The sequence below is a fragment of the Salmo salar genome, chromosome ssa01 (assembly GCF_905237065.1).
Source record: "Salmo salar chromosome ssa01, Ssal_v3.1, whole genome shotgun sequence".
In the NCBI taxonomy this organism is placed as follows: domain Eukaryota; kingdom Metazoa; phylum Chordata; class Actinopteri; order Salmoniformes; family Salmonidae; genus Salmo; species Salmo salar.
Genome location: NC_059442.1, coordinates 155,429,331 through 155,451,590, shown reverse-complemented (window position 1 = coordinate 155,451,590; position 22,260 = coordinate 155,429,331). Strand labels below are relative to the sequence as shown.

Sequence of the window (22,260 nt, the reverse complement as noted above, 5' to 3'; positions counted from 1 at the left end):
TGACTGTATCCTAAAGCACATGTTCTATATTTGAGGTTTAGGGTCCGGTGCGGGCCTCAGATGTTCAATTATCACATACGGTTGGGCAGGTGCGGATGGGTAATTAGCAATTACGGGCGGGTTTGGGTGAACAAACAGGTGACCGGCGCCCCACTACTGTGAACACTGAAAATGAATGTGATAGATAACAGCTAAAGAACATAAATCAATTACATTTTACGATATCTTCAGAACAAGTAAAAACAGACTGGGATATATATTTTTTTTGTTGCAATGTTAGGTACATGGAAGCTAACTTGATAGCTATCACACTTGTGGATAAAGCAGTGTAAAAATCGGAACATTACTTTGACATGCATTGGCAGTCCTTTGTCCTTCTAACAATACTATAACGTTAGGGTTCATGAGTTGCACTTCACTCCGTCACATCGTTGTCATTGTAATCAACGTTCTACGGACACCGCAGCCATATTGATGTGGAAAAGTAGAATGGGAGCTAATCACTTTGAACGGGAGCAAACTATGACTGTTTCGCCTAAGTTACACTATAGAGGCCTGGAAACACCATAAGGCAACTATTTAGTAGGAAACAACCCTGCCGTCACCATCATGTCATCAAATTTACCTTATACAGATGGCGATGTTGTCATTAGCTAGCAAAGTCCGTTAAAAATAGCTAGCAACATTAGCTAGCTGAAATCCAGTGGCCTCTCAATCTTAGCAAGCTAGCCAACATTATACTGAAACTAAAGTCAATCTGGCGATATCAAAAGTTTATCCTATTAATAATTGGCCCTATTTTGAAATGTGATCGCGTTTTTAAGCAACAGCAATGCATTTGAGACTTAATCTGCGCCCATTGAGAATGCATGGAGTTGAACGCTCAGTTCGGAACAGTGTTGCCAACTAATTTTCAGGGTAAATTGCTGGTTGATTTGTTGCTAAATGACGTTGTGATGTCATTGCGTGATAACGTAAAACTGCGTCATCACGTTAAATCCACAATAACGTTACTCAAATTGACTGGCCATCTCTAAATTCTGTTCGAGATCAAACATTCGTGACCAACTATATTCATTGAGTTTGGCTCGTCGAACCCGTACTACTGCTGCTGCTGTCGTCAGCTAACAATGATTTGCAATTTGCTGAAATTGCAGCTGGCCCGCTGTTGCCTGTGCACGAGCTGAGCGCCTGCTGCTGACGTCACTCACAAAGCACTTTTGCAGCCAGTCACATGTGTTGTGACAGTGTGACAGAGAACATCGTTTTTGTGTCATTTAGAGGGAAAATATGTTCATTTTAGCGTTTGAGTCACTTTCCAAAAGTTTCTAAAAGTTCCAAATAATTTTTTTAAAGTAGCTAAATTTGTTGCTAGGTGCTGTTTGAAAAGAAAGTTCCCAGGGTAGTCTGAAAAGTTGCTAAATCTAGCAACAAAATTGCTAAATTGGCATCACTGGTTCGGAATCAGTCCTAAAATGAACAATCAAAACAATATTGTGACGAAACATGCAAGCCATTTAATGCCATGTTCAAAACAACTTGGAACTCTGAAATCTCCGACTTCCAAGCGTTCAAGACAACAGGGAACTTTGAAAGAAACCAGCTCCGACTGGGAAAAAAGTTTTGAACGGTCATCCAACTTGGAATTCCATCTTTCTAGAGCTCATGATTTGAAAAAAAAGTACTGAGTCAGAGCAAACGTAGCTAGCTAATACAGCCTGATACCAGTGCCGATGGAGGCCTAAATCAGCATGTTGTTTGTGCAACAGTATCTTCTAAATCAAAGAGGAATAGGCAAAGCATGAATTTGTTGGCTATATGAATAAAGATTTAATGCAGCCAAAGATTATAGGGCCCCCTAGGAAACATGGAACATCACTTTGTTTCCTACCCTGTCACAATAACTCATCCATGGCATTTTCATTTGTTGTCATGTCAAACACTGTATTCAAAGTGCCCACTATTATTTATATTCTAACTATAGAATTATAAACATTCTATTTCCATGATTCCAAAAGTTCACCCAAGTATTTTGATCTAAATCGCAATTGCAACATTTGGTTAAATTTGGTTATTTTGCCCATATCGTGGCAGTGTGGAAATTATCTCATGAGTGCAGGAAATTGATGGAAATGCAGGAAATTATTTTAGGTTGAAGTCGAATTGAACAGTATAAAACAATCCGAAATGGAGAAAGACCCATTAAAATAATTTTGAATATATGTGTTGCCACCCAAGGGTCACGCACTACTCATAAAGCAAATTTAGAACTTTTATTAATCAAAAACATAAAATACCGTCATACCGTCAAAAATACCATATGATATTTTGGCCATATCACCCAGCCCTAGCTAGTAGCTCTTGAGAACATAAGTGGGCATTCTGCCAACATACCTCTGTGAAGTAGAAAATGTAGCCTAATATAAGCTAATCATAGAATACACTGATATTAATTTCATCTGTAGAAGTGGTGATTTAGCTACATTGATTATCAAGATGTTGTGTATTGATTGTGAAAGTGTGATACTCAACTCTTTGTACATAATGATGTAGGCCTACTGAATATTAAACAGTTTGGTTTACATGTATTTTGTCCTGTACAGATGAGTGAGCAGGATAGAACGAGGCACCATCACTATAAGAACATGGACAACTGTTCTACCATTTACATTCCAGCAGTACTAACAGACAGCTCCAAATTCAGACTGCACCTTACAACACAACTGCTACCATTTAACCACTGCACTATTCTATTTATATATTACCAAGTATGTGTTTACATAACAGTTGACCACTTTCCACAAGTATACTGTATGTATTCTTTATCTGGATCCCAATTAGGAAAATCTTTGGATATGGTGACATCTTTGTAAGTCATTTTTTGGTGATTTGGTCTGGGTGCAGTTCTCAACTGGAATGTTTTCCTTAGAGAAGGTTACAGAGACTACATTATATTCTTGTTTATCTCCCAATAAACCTTTATCTGACTTGATCTTTGTAATCGAAACGACTTGTTGTACTGTATTTATACCAGGGTAGTCCATACGTCTTCCTGGATATCTACCCTCAAGTAGGTAGGCTAATTTGGAGTGAAGACCTTTAAATTTTCCCTTTTGTACATCGTTACAACACTGAATATATACATAATATGACATTTGTAATGTGTTTCTTTTGGAACTTCTGTGAGTGTAATTTTTGTTTTTCACTTTTGTATATTATCTACTTCACTTGCTTTGGCAATGTTAACATGTTTCCCATGCCAATAAAGCCCCTTGAATTGAATATTCAGGAAACGTGTACAGTTTAGTCAAATAAATCTAAAACCATTCCAAAAGTTCAATATGCTAGGTAAAGAATGAACAATTATGGTTTCACACACAAGTTTATTGTTGCCCACACAAACGTCCCTTATTTACATATGATTCATGTGTTTGGTTGAAGGCCCCTTTCATCAACATTTCTGAGTACTCTGTAGGTTCACACTTCCCGTAAGCGTTCTCCATGACTGGACGGTGATTATTGATGTAGTCCAGTGCTGCTGTAGTCGAGCTCAGACGAAGACCTAAATAAACAATAAATCAAACATGCTCCATTCATTTAACCCTTTGACAACTATGACAGAATTGTCTTTCACAACCATCAGTCTTAGATTTCCTGGCTAAATACATTCAGTTTAATATCAAGGGAGTTACTATTTTTTTACATCAGTGGAGAAGGAGGCTATATGGCTTCTAGTTATTCAGATAATGCAATGTTACAGTCATACTCAACACGGGTTGGTTCTGAGCTAGTACTACATGCATCTTGTCCAGACAGCTCAAATGGGGGGGACAGTAATATCATTGCAGTAGACTAATCTATTAGGAAAGTATGTCATCAATACTCAAAGTAAATCCTGGGTAGTTAATATTCCTAAACATTATAGCTATATAGAGATGGCCAACATTAGAAGATGTATACTTTATGTCAATTCTTGGCCAGGTAGAGGAAATACAATGAAGGACCAGACTGTTTTTGCCAAAGATTGTCCTTACCGATCTGATCCTTCTCCACTCAGGGATGTGCCAACTGCATCCTCGAAGTTGTAGCAGCACTGAAAAATAAAATGTATTTTTGTTCAAAGACATTTTCTAGCTAGAGCTTTGTTATCATATAGGATCATGGCTAATCAGATGTGCGGCTTTTAGAAAAACATCAGAAATAGCACAATTATACATATAGTCATAGCTAGCTTATTACAAACATTTTATATTCAGATGAAACAAACAAATACTGCAGTCGAGTCAGCTAGCTAAAAAGTTAGCTACACTAGCTAGCTAGCTGTGAATACTTAAAATATAAAAACAAGTGATCCACAGTAGCTAGCTATAAACACGTGCATACATATTTACAACTAAATAGCAAAAGCAACATGTAACTGTATATCTAGCAATATCTATTAGCTAGCAATGTCTTACCTTTTCAGCAGAAATTAGGGCAAGTATTGGTCGGTTTTGAATCCCCTAGCTAACGTTAGCTAGCTCGCACTCTTCAGATTGTAAACGCAAATCCGAGGTTCACACTCGTCTTGGCCCAGGCTCTGTCGTTTTCTATTTTCGCCTGTTGGCTCTGCAAAGGACTCTGTTTCTTTGTTTACTTCAATTTGATGGAGAAGCTGCAGGCATCAATCTACCATTCCTATAATGAAACGATTCAGCGAATATTTCTCTTCCTGGTCATAATTTAGTCAGGCATTCAGCTCATGGCGGAAGTCTCGTCAATCATTAGGCGCGACACTAAGTCTGACAGGAAATTCTGACCAAACAGTGAAAGTGAATACAAAGGTTCTTAGGCTAGACTCCATATTGTTACTGTTGCATCACACATTGGATGACCACTCGCGATTTACTTAATAAAAGCTTTTGAACATAGAAAAAAATACAAAAGTTACATATTGCAGCTTAACCCTACTAGGGATGGGCAATTCAAATTATTTCACTATTCAAATAATGTGATATTTTTTCGGATATCCGTTATTGCTTCAATGGAGATTTGCGCGCACAGCGCAGCTCTGCTTGGAAGGGTGGGAGAGGGGAGAGAGAGAGAAGAGCAGGGGTCTGTGTGTGACAGTCTTGTGTGACAGTCTTGTGTGTGGCACAGCGGGAGAGAAAGTAACCAAACCGACTCAGGCTAGTTACAATAGATAACCTATTGCAGCAACAAGTTTGTCTATCATACTCTACCATCTGGTAGTGCCTGTCTTGACTGCATCAAATCGTTGTAAAGAAGCTAGTTAGCTACAATAGCAAGCTAAGTTTGCTAGCTAAAGTAGCAAGGCTAACTTAGGTTGAGGCATCCTTGTCTATAACAACTCCATTCATATGAAACAAAAGACAACCTGTTGGTTGATCATTGTAGTCTACTCCTCATTTAGCCAACTTCATTTTAATTCAATTTTGCATTGATTAGAAACCTCCCACTTCACTTGCTACATATGGAGCGTCTGACCAGCGCCGCTTTGATTGACCAACAATAATATGCTATATGTGCGTCTTCTTTATGATAAAAACTGTCATAAAACATTTATTCAAATGTCAAATGTCATGGTCTATCCTTGTAGGTTATGTAGCAATCAGGGGCGGAAATCCCGGGGGGGACGGGGGACACGACCCCCCCATCCTGGGAAAAATATGATTTGTCCCCCCCAATATATCACTGAAACATAACTATGTAATTTAAATAATATTAATAATACGCAATGAAAGCAATTGTGCTGATTATAGACACTTAATAGCGCGTTTTTAAGATTGCGACCCCCTCCCGCCCTTTGCCTCACAATGGTTTGATCCACTGCCAGTTCCTTAGCTTGCTACGTAACTGCCGTGAGGTTCATCCAGTCAATCGCGCACACACACACTAGCTGAATATGCAGAGCTAGCGCGCAAATATTAACTATTAAGCTAGCTAGTACCTATTCCATTTATGTGGCGTCGTCAAAGATGGAATCAGCATGCGGATGATGTAAGTTAGTGCTTCAAAGTCCCTGTGATAAGGTTAGCAATAAACTGAAGTCCAAACTGAACAGAACTACACTCATCTACCATTGTCTTAAATATATTTAATGGTCTCGTTGCAAAAGCTAAATTGTTGCAAGGGAACTTTTAGTTATTTATTTTATTTCGCCTTTATTTAACCTGGGTAGCAAAGATTATAGCAAACACCACTGAAACTGAATTGGTGCTCGCTAGCTTTGCAAATTCAGCTATTGTTGGAAGCCAGACAATATGAAACAAACTATTAAAATTACAAAAGGTTGCAGCATATGTTGTGTAAATGGTGAACTCATACAGCTGTCAACTCTTGTCATTTTAATCCGTTTCACATTTGCTAGCTACCTTTTAGATCGAAGCCCAAATAGAATGATTGAAGATGATAGAAGCCCATCTCCTACTGTAAATAACCTACACACTGTGTGTGTAGCCAGCCAGGTAGAAAAATGGCAGAAAAATAAAAGACGGACATCAGAGTATTTTTCAATACACCAAAACGCATAGTAAGAACCCTAGTAGCCTAATATCTCAAAGACTAGTTGATAAAATGTTCATAAGAAAGAAATGAAATTCTAATGGAAATGTTTCACAATGATGTCATTAGGCAGAGCAGGCAACAGATGGCACACAGACAGCAGAGTTGGGGACAGATATGCAGGGACAGACTGGCAGAGACAGGGAGTCTCAGGTAAGTTTGTTGAGTCTTTGTTTGGCAACATTATGAAAGGTTCTCAATTTTTTTGACTTGTAAAATAGGAACATAATTGGAAAATGCCATGGATACCCCCACTCTCAACTTAAACTGGTGACTGAACTAAGATTTGTTAAAGGCAATGGTATTGCTGTTGTGATTAGTTGTGTAGTTTTGGGTACCGGTAGTTAGGAGTACGGCAAACACCTTATTTCTTTGGTTCCTCAATATACATTTACCATATTACAATGTAGGCTATGTGTTACAGCACTACTTTTGGTGTCCCCCTCAGGAATTGCTCTTGAGAAAATGTCATGTAATTGTCCCCTCCAAAGTGGATATCAGATTTTCGCCCCTGGTAGCAATGTCACATAGATATTACAATTTTAGCCAAAGCCTTTAAAAAAAGAATAGGCCTGTTTTGAAATATTTGTATGAATACTCTGCCAATGATATCGACTCTGCCGCCCGAGCATGTTTTTGCGGCACAGTCGATAGCGCGCTGGACTTCGGGCTAGAAGGTCGATGGTTCGAGACCTGCTCCCTGCCGTTTCATTACACTGGTGTCAGAAGTGATCGGACCTTGCATCCACGACAGTGCGCGTGCTTGAGCACGTTCCTATAAGACGTTGAGTCGCAAGCTAGCGCGAGGACGCGCTCTTTGAAAGGCGGGAGTAGTGTAACGACCCTGGGTTTATAAGCGCGGATATCGACTCTGTCGTATGAGCATGCTTTTGCGTACAGTCGATAGCGAGCTGGCCTTCGGGCAAGAAGGTCGAGGGTTCGAGACCTGCTCCCTGCCTGTTTCATTACAATACTAACGTCCGTTCGGGTATTCGAATATCCGTGCCATCCCTAAAACCTACTGTTGATAAACACAGCTCTCGAACAGAGAGAACATCAAGCACAGATGTAGATAGTATGACTTTGATATACCACAGCTGGGTGGGTGTTGGTGACAAGAGGGTTAACGTTGCAAAGCCTTGAAGGCCCAAGGTCAAAGAGGGTTAACTGTGTAAGACCATGATGGTTGAACTGACGCACATGAGTGACCGTGGTTTACTGACCAACTGACTGACTCTTGGAATAAAGGAAAGAGTCAGTGTGTGTTATATGATATACTAGAATTGTCCTCGAGGGGGAAATTTGACTGAACAGAGAGTGCTTCTGCTTCCACATAAGTAAATACAATCAATTGACACAACATACATAGTGTGAGAGAGTTCTTTCTTTACAAAACAACCCCTCTATGTTATGGGTTCATCAAGGTTCACAGAAAATAGCAGGGGATGGGGGACGAAGCAATAAATATACTTCTACATTTTACCTTTATTTATTTACCAAGGTCTCTTTTACAAATGAGCCCTGAATTACAAAAATTATATAAAATACAAACATCAATACAAAATGCAAGCAGAAAGAAAAACACGGCCATATTTTTAAACATGGTCATAAAAAAAAACATTCATCAGTAATATGGTCCTTAGTCAGCTTTTTGAATTGCCCTAGAGCAGTGGTCACCAAACTTTTCTGAGTCAAGATCACTTTGAGCCAAAATGCAAGCCGAGATCTACCATTTTTTTTTACATGACTTAAAAAGCACAAGCCTATGCAACCTTAACCAATTCAAAACAGTTATGTAGCAATTAGGTTAGCGCAGTAGGCTATTTTTTTTTTACTGGAGTGATGGCCGGCATCTGATAGTCAGTCTGAGGGAGGGAGGGAGCAGCTGCCTCTCACCCGACTCACCGTCCCTTCTTTCTCCCACTCTCTGCTGAGAAAAGGGGACGCAGTCTTCCAGCTGATGGCGAAACTTAAGTCCCACTGCATTACTTATGCCTCACGCACCAATGAATGGTGTTACTCCTCTGACCAGGGAAAGTTAAATATTCCTTGATATTAAAAAAAGACAAGCTGCAAATAAAGTAAGCTTATCGAAATTATGATTATATGGTTTATCAAACTGTTGAACAAAGTGTTGACAGTGCTGAATATCAACTTAAACATGAACTTACAGCACAGAGCTGCAGTTTTTGAGAATCTGTTGAGTCTCGCTCTAGTTATGGTTTTAAAAGTTTTGAAACCTCACATGATCAACTTTGCTGTGCGTTCGAGGCTTCTTTTTACAGTCAACGAAACTGTGCAGACACTGATTTGAGCTATCTGATTGGCCAGCGGTAGGGCTGTAGCTGCACTAGATGTGCTTTCTTGCCCTACCGGGTAGACAGTGTTCTGCACGTACCGCCAACAGCGCGAAACGAAAAAAATAAAATACGAACGCAAGGCTTTATCATTGTTTGGTGATCGACAACGAATGGCTTGGAGATCGACCGGTTGGTACAAAAACATCACATTTAAGAACATTTTGATTATTGCTCCACAAATAAGGTACAAGAAAACTAAATGCTGATTTACCTAACCCGGTAAAGACCAATGGAATTTCCAGAGTTAATCATCCCTGAGACCAGGTGTGGTATGTCTAAAGTTTAGTAAAGATGTCAAGTAACTTTTAAACCAGTTACATGCAGCCTTGTCTAGGACAATTGAGGAAAGCCTCTGAATTCACAGTGAGTGATCAACAGGTCAATGAAGAGGGCAGGACAATGTCTTTATCCATACAGTTAACCACATTTATAACTAGGAAGGCAGCAGAGATAATGTTATGACTTGGTCGAAAACCCGACTGATCATTTAGAATACATTTAAAAGACAAGATATTAGCTGAGAATTAATCAAGGATTGTAATATTTTAGCTAGGCAAGAAAGTTGAGAAATAGGGCGATGAATTATTTAGGTCACAAGGGTCACCACCTTTGAAGAGGAGGTACATGGGCTACTTGGGGATATTACCAGATAAAATCGTCGGGTTAAAAATATTGGTTAATGATTCAGCAACAAGGGGGGCAGAGAGCTGCAGCAAAAATGGATCAAGCATATCCGCCCCAGTGTTTTTTTTTACATCAATCTTAAGCAAGGCATCTAGCACGTCACAGATAGTAAATTGTTCAAATGAAAACAAAGATTCTGTCGAGTCAGCTAGAGTCTGGCAGAGGGAAGAGCAGTCGATTGACCAAGGTCAGTTAAACCACTGTTTCTCTCAAATATAAAGCCTTCAAGATACAATTATGATTAAAAGCATCAGTTATCCCATTTTTCAGTTATGATGCAATCAGAGAGAACTTGCTTAGGCAGGGAAGAGGAATTTGTACGCTTCAGTGCACTTACTGTTTTCCAACATTGAGAAGGATAACCAGCAGAGTCAGAGCTTAAAAAGTAGCTTGATTTAGCTTTCTTAAATCAAGGTACTACCGGTTTCTCAATTGTCTGAAAGAATGCCAGTCCACTAGTCAGTTTTCCTTGCTTTGGCCAAGGCCTGATTTCTCATCTGAATGAGCTCAGATAACTCCAAATAAAACCAAGGGTTAGATCTATCTTTGACTCTGAATTGTTTAAAAAAGGGGCAAGTTTATTTGCCAGAGGAACAGATATGGAGAATACATTTTCTAGGGCCAATTCGGGGTCAGGAATACAGGAGAGTGGCTAAATCAGAGTAGAACATGTCATGTAAAAACCCTTGAGGAGAGAAATGTTTAAAAAGGTTATTTTCTTAATTAAACGAGAACTAGTATTTTGCTGTTTATCTTATACATTCTATGGGCCAATGATCACTGAGATCATATGGAAATACAGCATTATATTTATTTTGCTTATTAGTAAGAATAGTTTTCACATTTAGCCATGTGGGTTTTGAGATCAACTGAGTAAGATTAAAATCAATGCATATACTCTTAAATTGATCTGAGGCCGAGGATAGCCAATCCAGATTCAAATCCCCTAAATTGACCAACTTCGAGGACAAAAAAAAAAGTAGTTAAACACTCAGATATAGCAGCAATAGCATCCACCATGGCAGCAGGGGGGCTGTAAATCTTAGCAACAAATACATGTGTATTCTGGTTTATGGACACATCTTCATACTATAGAGGGTTCACCCATAAAATGATTAATTAATTAATTAAAGGTTTATACAAATATGTCCATTCCATAGAGAATTCTGTCAGAAAAACAATAGTCCAAACCGCATGCCTCTACCATATGGCTCAAAAGTTACATACAATTTACTCTTGAGAATTTAGCATGTTCAGAGTGAATTGAATGTCATCACAGGCATGCAGTGGTGAAAATAACTTAAGTAAAAATACTTTAAAAAGTTCCTGTACTTTACTATTTTTGACAACTTTTACTTCACTACATTCCTAAAGAAAATTATGTACTTTCTACTCCATACATTTTCCCCAGACACCCAAAAGTACTTGTTACATTTCAAATGCTTAGCAGGACAGGAAAATGGTCTAATTGACACACATTTACTGTATTATGAGAAAATTCTGGTCATCCCTACTGCCTCTGATCTGGCGGACTCACTAAACACATGCTTCATTTGTAAATTATGTCTGTCTGAGTGTCTGAGTATATTTAAAACCAAATACTTTTAGACTTTAACTCAAGTAGTGTTATACTGGGCGACTTTCCCTTCAGCCATTTTCTATTAAGTTATCTTTACTTTTACTCAAGTATGACAATTGTATACTTTTCCCCCACCATTACAGGCATGATCAAAAAGTGGTCACTGCTCAATAAAAAAACTCTTTGGCTCTTGTTATTTCATCAAAACTGTCAAGTACATTAAGGTTATGATATTGTAGAAAACAATGTAACTTACAATGAAAAAGGGCAAAGAAAACAACATTTTTACAAATTTCCTAGCACCATCTTGAATTACCCTGTTTTTCTTTGCATTGTACAGCAGTGAATGAACGCCCTACATACTACATATACAGAACCGATCGTGGTTTTCTTTACATTGCCAAGTAAGTGTAAATAACAAGCATCTTAAAACAACATGTCACTGAACTGAGACCAGGACCACACATAACCGATGTGGCGGTCAGAGCACTGAGGCAAAGAGGTTTGTCCTTTTACAATTCTCCACCTGCCTCACCTAACCTCGCCTCATCCCGTCTCCGACATCTAACTGCACTACCTTGCCTCCATTTAGGCCCCTTGAGGGGAGGGAGGAGACAGGCCTCAGGGACAATCACCTCTATAGGAGAGGGAGGAGACAGGCCTCAGGGACAATCACCTCTATAGGGGAGGGAGGAGACAGACCTCAGGGACAATCACCTCTATAGGGGAGGGAGGAGACAGGCCTCAGGGACAATCACCTCTATAGGGGAGGGAGGAGACAGACCTCAGGGACAATCACCTCTATAGGAGAGGGAGGAGACAGGCCTCAGGGACAATCACCTCTATAGGGGAGGGAGGAGACAGACCTCAGGGACAATCACCTCTATAGGGGAGGGAGGAGACAGGCCTCAGGGACAATCACCTCTATAGGGGAGGGAGGAGACAGGCCTCAGGGACAATCACCTCTATAGGAGAGGGAGTAAAGCGCTCCATTGAATTGTCCTCCAATAGGTGACTAGTCCTTAAATCGACCATCAGTGTAGATAAAGTCACCATATAAGACGCAAGACAATGATGTAACAATGTGCATTAACTAAGATTTTGTCATCTTTAATGTAATACTGGAAACAGTTGGGGCCGTATGTATCAAGGGTCTCAGAGAAGGAGTGCTGATCTAGAGTAGGATCAGGTCTCCCCATGTCCATCTTAATCATTGCGGTGTAAAATGCAAAATGGTTCCTAAATCAGCACTCCTACTCTGAAACGCTTGATACATAGTCAGAAAGCAACCTGTTCAGGAAGAGGGACAGATCACATGGGAGGTCACAGAGGTTGTGTTCTGGGTTCACTGAGGGAACAGAGCAGTGTTTCATCCAGATAAGAGTGAGCTAGTAGTTCACCAGAGGACACACTACTCCCCTACGCACGCATTCATGGACACAAACACACACTTCCTCCTACTCACGCATACATGTAAATACACACGCTACTGCCCTACTCAAGCAACTCCATATTGGAGCCATTCCCTGGACTTTAGCAGAGCACTGAAACAGGAAACACTTAACCCTAATGAAGATAAACACAGCTCTGGAACAGAGAGAACATCAAGCTGAGATGTTGTTAAATGAGTCCTTCACCAATATGATGTAGATAGTATGACTTTGATATACCACAGCTGGGTGGGTGTTGGTGACAAGGGGGTAAATGTCACAAAGCCTTGAAGGCCCAAGGTCAAAGAGGGTTAACTGTGTAAGACCATGATGGTTGAACTGACCACTCCTTCTCTGAGACGCTTGGACTAAAGGAAAGTGTGTGTGTGTGTGTTACTATATAGTCTATTGTCCCCAAGGGGGACATTAGACTTTGGACAATAGAGAATGCTGCTGCTCCCACATAAATACATAGAATCAATTGACACAACAAACAAAGAGTGTGTAATTAAATGCATGAGTGTGTGTGCACACATAAACATAAAAGTATTTGGACACCACTTCAAATTAGTGGATTTGGCTATATCAGCCACCCTGTTGCTGTATAAAATCGAGCACACAGCCATGCACTCTCCATAGACAAACATTGGCAGTAGAATGGCCTTACTAAAGAGCTCAGTGACTTAACTTGGCACCGTCATAAGATGCCACTTTTCCAACAAGTCAGTTCGTCAAATTTCTGCCCTGCTACAGCTGCCCCGGTCAACTGTAAGTGCTGTTATTGTGAAGTGGAAATGTCTAGGAGCAACAACAGCTCAAACGCAAAGTGGTAGGCCACACAAGCTCACAAAACTGGATCGCCGAGTACTGAAGTGTGTAAAAATGATCTGTCCTCGGCTGTGACACTCACTATCGAGTTCCAAACTGCCTCTGGAAGCAACATCAGCACAATAACTGTTCGTTGGGAGCTTCATAAAATGGGTTTCCATGGCCGAGCAGCCGCACACAAGCCTAAGATCACCATGCGCAAGGCCAAGTGTTGGCTGAAGTGGTGTAAAGCTCGCTGCCATTGGACTCTGGAGTAGTGGAAACACGTTACCTGGAGAGATGAATCATGCTTCACCATCTGGCAGTCCGACGGATGAATCTGGGTCTGGCGGATGGCAAGAGAACGCTACTTGCCCCAATGCATAGTGCCAACTGTAAAGTTTGGTGGAGGAGGAATAATGTCATGGGGCTGTTTTTCATGGTTCGGGCTAGGCCTCAGTTCCAGTAAAGGGAAATCTTAACGCTACAGCATACAATGACATTCTAGATGATTATGTGCTTCCAACTCTGTGGCAACAGTTTGGGGAAGGCCCTTTCCATTTTCATCAGGTCCATATAGAAATTGCTTGTCGAGATCGGTGTGGAAGAACTTGACTGGTCTGCACAGAGCCCTGACCTCAACCCCATCGAACACCTTTCAGATGAATTGGAATGCCGACTGCGAGCCAGGCCTAAATCGCCCAAAAAGTCCCCGCAGCAATGTTCCAACATCTAGTGGAAAGCCTTCCCAGAAGAGTGGAGGCTGTCATAGCAGCAAAGGGGGGACCAACTCCATAATCATTAATGCCCATGATTTTAGAATGAGCTGTTCGACGAGCAGGTGTCCACATACCATATAGTGAGTATGTGTACAGTACCAGTCAAAAGTTTGGACACACCTACTCATTTTCTACATTGTAGAATAATTGCGAAGAAGTCAGAACTATGAAATAACACACAGAATCATGTAGTAAAGCTGCCTTGATGACACCTTTGCACACTCTTGGCATTCTCTCAACCAGATTCATGGTGGCTCAGTTGGTAGAGCATGGTGTTTGCAACGACAGCATGGCGTGTGCAAGGTTGTGGGTTCGATTCCCACGGGGGGCCAGTACAATTTTTTATTTGTTTTAAATGCATGAAATTAAATGTATGTATTCACTACTGTAAGTCGCTCTGGATAAGAGTGTCTGCTAAATGACTAAAATGTAAAAAAAAATTAATGAGGTAGTCACCTGGAATGCATTTCAATTAACGGGTGTGCCTTGTTAATTTGTGGAATTTCTTTACTTCTTAATGCTTTTGAGCCAATCAGTTGTGTTGTGACAAGGTAGGGGGTTGTACACAGAAGATAGCCCTATTTGGTAAAAGGCTTAGTCCATATTATGGCAAGAACAGCTCAAATAAGCAAAGAGAAACGACAGTCCATCATTACTTTAAGACATGAACATTTTAAGAACCTTTAAAGTTTCTTCAAGTGCAGTCACAAAAACCATCAAGCGCCATGATGAAACTGGCTCTCATGAGGACCGCCACAGGAAAGGAAGACCCAGAGTTACCTCTGCTGCAGAGGATAAGTTCATTAGAGTTAACTACACCTCAGATTGCAGCCCAAATAGATGCTTCACAGAATTCAAGTAACAGACACATCTCAACATTAACTGTTTAGAGGAGACTGCCTGAATCAGGCCTTCATGGTCGAATTGCTGCAAAAGAAACCACTACTAAAGGACACCAATAAAAGTAAGAGACTTGCTTAGGCCAAGAAACACCAGCAATGGACATTAGACCGGTGGAAATCTGTCCTTTGGTCTGATGAGTCCAAATTTGAGATTTTTGGTTCTAACCGCTGTCCTTCTGTGACGCAGAATAGGTGAACAGATGATCTCAGCAATTGAGATGGTTTGGGATGAGTTGGACCGCAGAGTGAGTTAAAAGCAGGCAACAAGTGCTCAGCATATGTGGGAACTCATTAACCTGTTGGGGATAGGGGGCAGTATTGACACGGCTGGATAAAAAACGTACCCGATTTAATCTGGTTACTACTCCTGCCAAGTAACTAGAATATGCATATAATTATTGGCTTTGGATAGAAAACACCCTAAAGTTTCTAAAACTGTTTGAATGGTGTCTGTGAGTATAACAGAACTCCTATGGCAGGCCAAAACCTGAGAAGATTTCAAGCAGGAAGTGGCCTGTCTGAGAAGTAGTGTTTCATCTTGGCTCTTTTTATTTTAGACTCAGGATCTGTGCAATAACGTGACACTTCCTACGTCTTCCATAGGGTCTCAGAGCCCGGGAAGACGTTGAACGATATCGAGGCAGGCTCTGGCTGAAACACTTTATCGCTTTTGGCAAGTGGCCACTCAGAGTACTATGGGCGTGCCCGCTTCGACCGAATGCTTTGTTTTCCTTTGTCTGTTTATTTAAACGCAGATTCCCGGTCGGAATATTATCGCTTTTTTATGAGAAAAATGGCATAAAAATGGATTTTAAACAGCGGTTGACATGCTTCGAAGTACGGTAATGGAATATTTAGAATTCTTTTGTCACGAATTGCGCCATGCTCGTAACCCTGATTTAGCCTTTAGGATAGTGTCTTGAACGCACGAACAAAACGCCGCTGTTTGGATATATGCTAGCTTGAAAAATGGGTGTCTGATTATTTCTGGCTCGGTACTCTGCTGACATAATCTAATGTTTTGCTTTCGTTGTAAAGCCTTTTTGAAATCGGACAGTGTGGTTAGATTAACGAGAGTCTTATCTTTAAAATGGTGTAAAATAGTCATATTTTTGAAAAATTGAAGTAATAGCATATCTAAGGATTTGAATAACGCGCCACAGGATTCAACTGGCTGTTGAGTAGGTGGGACGCAAGCGTCCCACCTAGCCCATAGAGGTTAAAGGCTGTTGGAAAAGAATTCCAGGTGAAGATGGTTGAGAGAATGCCAAGAGTGTGCAAAGCTGTCAAGGCAAAGGGTGGCTACTTTGAAGAATCTAAAATAAACAAATTAAAATATATAACACTTTAATTGGTTACTACATGATTCCATATGTGTTATTTCATAGTTTTGATGTCTTCACTATTATTCTACAATGTAGAAATAGTCAAAATAAAGAAAAACCCTTGAATGAGTAGCTGTGTCCAAACTTTTTACTGGTACTGTGTGTGTGTGTGTGTGTGTGTGTGTGTGTGTGTGTATGTATGTATATATAAATAATAAATGAGAGAGAGAGAATATCTCTCTCCTCACCTGGCTGTCTCCTTCCACTCCATCTCCTGTCCATCGACGGCCAGCAGTTCGTCCAGTTCAGTGAAGAGCTGAGGGGGCGGGGGGCCGTCATCCTCCTCACCCAGGATAAACCTTATCCTCTCTGCTGCTGCAGAGACTATGGGGAAAGACAGCAGACAAGATGGATGGATGGATGGATGGATGATAGAGAATAACTTTTGACTGGTAGTGTATATATGTGAGCAATGCAGTAAAATATTAAGTGTTGACATCTGCGATCACTTATAATAAAAGGAGAAAAAAAGTTCTGCAACACCTGTAGAAGTGATGGCACTAAGAGGTTGTTAAGCTGTTATTCACCAGACTCTCTGAAGGAAGAGAGTTTCCTACTGTGGCCATTATTAAGCTCCACAGACTGACTGACTTAATTCAGGATTCTTTTCAGATGCAGTTGCAATGTTAGCATCTGCAATTCTACACATTGTGTCATGTAGCTGAGAACAACAACAAAAAATTGTTTTTAAAGACAATGTCCTGCAATTCTATACATTTTGCCATTACTTTTTTCAAATTTTAGCATCTCAGACCATCTAGTTTTTATTTAGGTAATTGTTAGTTGTCGTGTCTTTGGCTATGCCGGATTAAGTGATATGACATGCTATTCTATAAAATCATTTCTCTGTAATTAATATTCCCTGATTAAGCTAATCAGGTGAATGTAATCAACTAGAAAGTTGGGGCACCACAAAATAATGTTTATAGAGCTGTTATCTTCCAAATAAACACTTAAAGACCTAGTAATCTTTTACATCAACAGCAGTCAATATTTAATCCTCACCTTATTTAGTCTCATCTGAAAGTTGTAAATTCTTGGTTATCTTCACGAACCCTGGCTAACAAGTTGAATCAGCAATACAAAATTTGGTTTATTTATTTACTAAATAAATCACACAGATTTACATATACACAGAATGTATCATACATTGATTACGTCCTAAAGGAAAACGTCCCTAGCGGACGGAACAAATATGACGGCTGGTTACACAAAGAAAGGGGGTTGGATTTTGAATGAAAGAGCGGGAAGACTGAGGAACAAAAAGATTTTGTGTCTCCATCGGGCTGTAGGCAGCTATGCTATCGTAAATACAGTATCTTATGCATTCTAAATTACCACCCATTTGAAAAAGGAAAATGCAATAAATATTTACTCTGAGCTGAGCTGCGCTTCGATCGGTTGGTCGTAGATGGGAGGCCGGGTTGTCCTTTGAAGAACGTCTTATGGTAGAATGAATACTTGGTAGTACCGTCGTCGTGTGGTAGAACAAATACTCTGTTCGTCCTCTCCTAGCCCACGTCTACAGTTGCTTCGCTAACGCAACGGCTAGGAGGTATCACTTCTTTAGTGAATAAGAGTTAAAAGTTCATACCAAGTTGCAATACTTTTAAGCTCATGCTATATTCTGGCTGGTATAGTCGAAATTCATCCTTTCGGCGTGTCGATCGTCACCTTCACATTGAAATTTGATGCTAATTTCGTTAGGTTATTATCTGATCCCTTTTAACGTAAGACCGTCGCCCTAACATCCTCGGAACAGAAAGTTACATTTTCGTAAAGGGGCTTATATAGGGTTGGGAGAGAGGGCCGTGTTTCATAGTTTACACCCAGCGTCTGTTCACATGGGCGGGGCCACTGAGTTGGCAGAGTTTACTCTATGACAAACCGTTCTCTCATTAAGAAGCTAAATTACATCTCATCTTTTCACAAATCGTTTCATATTTAAACATTTAAATTGCACAACAATTCCATGTGAATCTGATAACTATAATGTGTAGACTTTCCAAGATACAGTTTATGTCATCCTATCATTAGTAATAATGTCTCAGATGACAGCTGATCTGGCATCATATTCTTTAAGTATCAACGCATATTTTCAGCTGGTTGGATTACCGAAATATGGTTCCTTTTCTCCACCCTTTTGATGTTATAAGACTCTCTATGTTAACAAAGGACTTTCCAAGAGTCACTCTGTAGAATAGGGAGAGAGAAAAGGGGAAAGGTATTTATGGGGGTCATAAACCTCCCCCATCAGGCCAACATCATGACATAGTTCACAAAAATTATTATTTAAAAATATATAGCTCCATTATCTCTACATACTTTAGATATGCTTTTAGTCATTTAAGTTTACACTGAAAACATTTGACTATCCCGAATAAACAGGGGGAAAAAAGTGGCCCGCCTCTGCTAAATGAATATAGGGGAAACACTGCTTACTGACAACTAAGAAACACTCACACCAGAATGGACTTAAGAGTTGTTTTATATAGCTCAGCAAATAATTATGAAATAGTTAGCTGTGGATTCAAAAGTAATCTTTTAATCCATTACTAATCACTTTGTGCTACATTGGTAGTAGTTGCGCTCTATAAATAGTTTTCCGTTGTAGTTAATTATACTGATTTATTTTCTAGGACAACTTTATCCTGTTCCATTAGGAGATGCCCATATACAAAGAAATAATGCAGAAGTGCTCAAAATAAAGAAAGAGGGGACAAATCCCAGAGTAAATATTTCAGACGAGACAAGGGGCCGACAGAGATATATTTTCCACCTGCTCGTTGAACATCTCATTCCAAAATCATGGGCATTAATATGGAGTTAGTCCCCCCTTTGCTGCTATAACAGTCTCCACTCTTTTGGGAAGGCTTTCCACTAGATGTTGGAACATTGCTGAGGGGACTTGCTTCCATTCAGCCACAAGAGCATTCGTGAGGTTGGGCACTGATGTTGGGCGATTAGGCCTGGCTTCGCAGCCTGTGTTCTAATTCATCCCAAAAGTGTTAGATGGGGTTGAGGTCTGGGCTTTGTACAGGCCAGTTAAGTTCTTCCATACCAATCTCGAAGAAAAAAAAAATCTGTATGGACCGCTCTTTGTGCACGGGGGCATTGTCATGCTGTCTTCACTCCCTTCACAGAACAGCGCAAACTAGCTCTAACCAGGATAGAAAGAGGAGTGGGAGGCCCCGGTGCACAACTGAGCAGTTCTGTGAATAGAGTAGTACACAGCGTTGTTCAAGATCTTCAGTTTCTTGGCAATTTCTCGCATGGAATAGCCTTCATTTCTCAGAACAAGAATAGACTGACGAGTTTCAGAAGAAATTCTTTGTTTCTGGCCATTTTGAGCCTGTAATCGAACCCCCAAATGCTGATGCTCCAGATACTCAACTCGTCTAAAGGCGGCCAGTTTTATTGCTTCTTTAATCAGAACAGTTTTCAGCTGTGCTAACATAATTGCAAAAGGGTTTTCCAATTGATCAATTAGCCTTTAAAAATGATAAACCTGGATTAGCTAACACAACGTGCCATTGGAACACAGGAGTGATGGTTCCTGATAATGGGCCTCTGTACGCCTGCTGTTAATGTCTACACTGTATTTCTGATCAATTTAATGTTATTTTAAATGGACAAAAAAAAAGTATTTTCTTTCAAAACAAGGACATTTCTAAGTGACCCAAAACTTTTGAACGGTAGTGAGTGTATCAGGATATTCATCAGTGAAAAGTGATCAATCGACTGATTTGTTGATAATTCCTTTTAGTTGTAATTCACTACTTAATTCTATTCACTTGTTTCCACTGATTTCATTGGTTGATAGATCCCTGGAACTATCTTGATGCGTTTGCACTGGCAGAGTAGCATGCTGGGTAGTGTAATTTGTGCTGTCATTACTTACTGAGGGGTTTGAGGATGTTGGGCGCTGCCTCGTCAGCATTCTCTCCATCTGATTTGTCCCCCTCAACGTTGTCTGCCGGCCTTCCCTTCCTCTCCTTGTGGCTGGACTTGCGTCGGTGGCGCCGTCTCCGCTGGTAGCTCTTGGGCACATGCACGCCAATGTACACTGTGTGGTGACCTGAGGGAGGGAGAGGGGACCCAGGTCAGATTAGGACTACCATGCTGATAATTTGCATCAAATGGAAGAAATGCACAAAGTCAATGAATATCAGTTGGGTAAGTGAAACTGTAAGATAAATAATGAGGATGGATTAGATATGATAAAGGGGAGGATTGGATGTCAAAGAATCCATAGTGATGTAAGCTTACTGACCAATATGGCGTATGTTCAGGTATTAATTAAGCGGTGGTGCATTTCTGTTACGGAACAAAATGCCCGTGATAAACCCCACACACGAATGCATGCAAGAGTCACAAGAGCACGCACACACACAGGCACGCACGCACGCACACAGGCACGCACGCACACAGGCACGCACGCACACAGACACGCACGCACACAGACACGCACGCACACAGACACGCACGCACACACACACACAGGCACGCACACACACACACAGGCACGCACGCACACAGACACGCACGCACACAGACACGCACGCACACAGACACGCACGCACACAGACACGCACGCACACAGACACACAGACACGCACACACACACACACTCCTACTGACTGATGATGGCCTATTCAGTCAGCTTGTTTGGTAAAATGTTTGGTCAGTTCTTGGTGCGTCAAGGCCGTTTCCCTTGGGCCAATCAGGACGGAATCTGTCCTCATCCTGACACACGCTGAGGATGTAAATAAATGCCAACCACTTCCTGTCCAGCAGCTCAGACAGGAAAAGGCTAAACTTATCCAGGAAGTAATTTCAGAGAGATAGAGAGAAACAGAGTGCCACATGCTCCAGCTAACAGCTGTCTAACACACAGGCCAAATGTTCTGGGCTATATACACAATCCTCATGTACTGGTAAACACTAATGTAGGTATTGGTTGGCATGGGTAATCTACACAAAACAGAACTCACACCCCACTCCCTAGTGTGATCTCTCACACACGCTACATGCCTGTTTGTAGCCTTCACAGTGGATTTGGGAGGATCATGTAAAAGGGAATTTTACAGGCTGCTTTTCAATAATGTTCCTTATATATTTTCATCTTATTTAAAACAAGTATTATAAATATTATATTCTAAACTTGACTTTGCGAAGGTAACTTAAATCAGAGCGCCAACTACACTGCAGAACAGGCTGTGTAAACAAAGAACGAACAGGAGTTTAACCAGGGGTCATTCACCAAAAGGCGACACCCATTCAAACATGAGGTTGGTCCTGACTGAGTGATTTCACATTCAATGTGACTGGGACTGATATTTTTGGTTGTTGATTCTTCTCACTGTGTTGCTCCACGTGATGTGAACCCTGGGTTTGGGGTTTGTTTGAACTGGGGGAAATTTTAACACAGAATCTCACAGGGTGAGCTGGCTGGCAGATATGGCTGTGTACACACTGTCGATTATAACTCAAACGTGACATGATTATGTGTGTGTGTGTATATATTACCCCACCTCTTTAAGGAATACCTGGGATAGGATAAAGTAATCCTTCTAACCCCCCCTTAAAAGATTTAGATGCACTATTGTAAAGTGGTTGTTCCACTGGATATTATAAGGTGAATGCACCAATTTGTAAGTCGCTCTGGATAAGAGCGTCTGCTAAATGACTTAAATGTAAATGTATATATTGGTCAAAATGTGTGAAAATGTAGGAATGTGTGTATGTGTGTGCACACAAGTTTGTGTGT

At 40.6% G+C, this 22,260-nt stretch overlaps 1 protein-coding gene and 1 long non-coding RNA gene across 6 annotated transcripts in view; both read right to left on the bottom strand.

Annotated features, from left to right (window-relative positions):
* The window catches only part of LOC106569503 (electrogenic sodium bicarbonate cotransporter 1), a 109,696-nt gene that overhangs the window by 72,026 nt on the left and 15,410 nt on the right, over positions 1 to 22,260 (bottom strand). For all 5 annotated transcript variants that reach the window (XM_014140925.2, XM_014140935.2, XM_014140917.2 and 2 more), the window contains 2 exons: positions 20,392 to 20,568; positions 16,679 to 16,814 (listed from right to left, as the gene is read on the bottom strand). In XM_014140925.2, the coding sequence (XP_013996400.1) occupies positions 16,679 to 16,814; positions 20,392 to 20,568 (313 nt within the window). The remainder of the gene's footprint in view (positions 1 to 16,678; positions 16,815 to 20,391; positions 20,569 to 22,260) is intronic.
* Positions 3,214 to 5,731, bottom strand: LOC106569527 (uncharacterized). The gene is made up of 3 exons (XR_001320505.2): positions 4,458 to 5,731; positions 4,035 to 4,093; positions 3,214 to 3,562 (listed from the first exon to the last, which is right to left on the bottom strand). It is a non-coding gene; the product is annotated as an uncharacterized lncRNA (long non-coding RNA).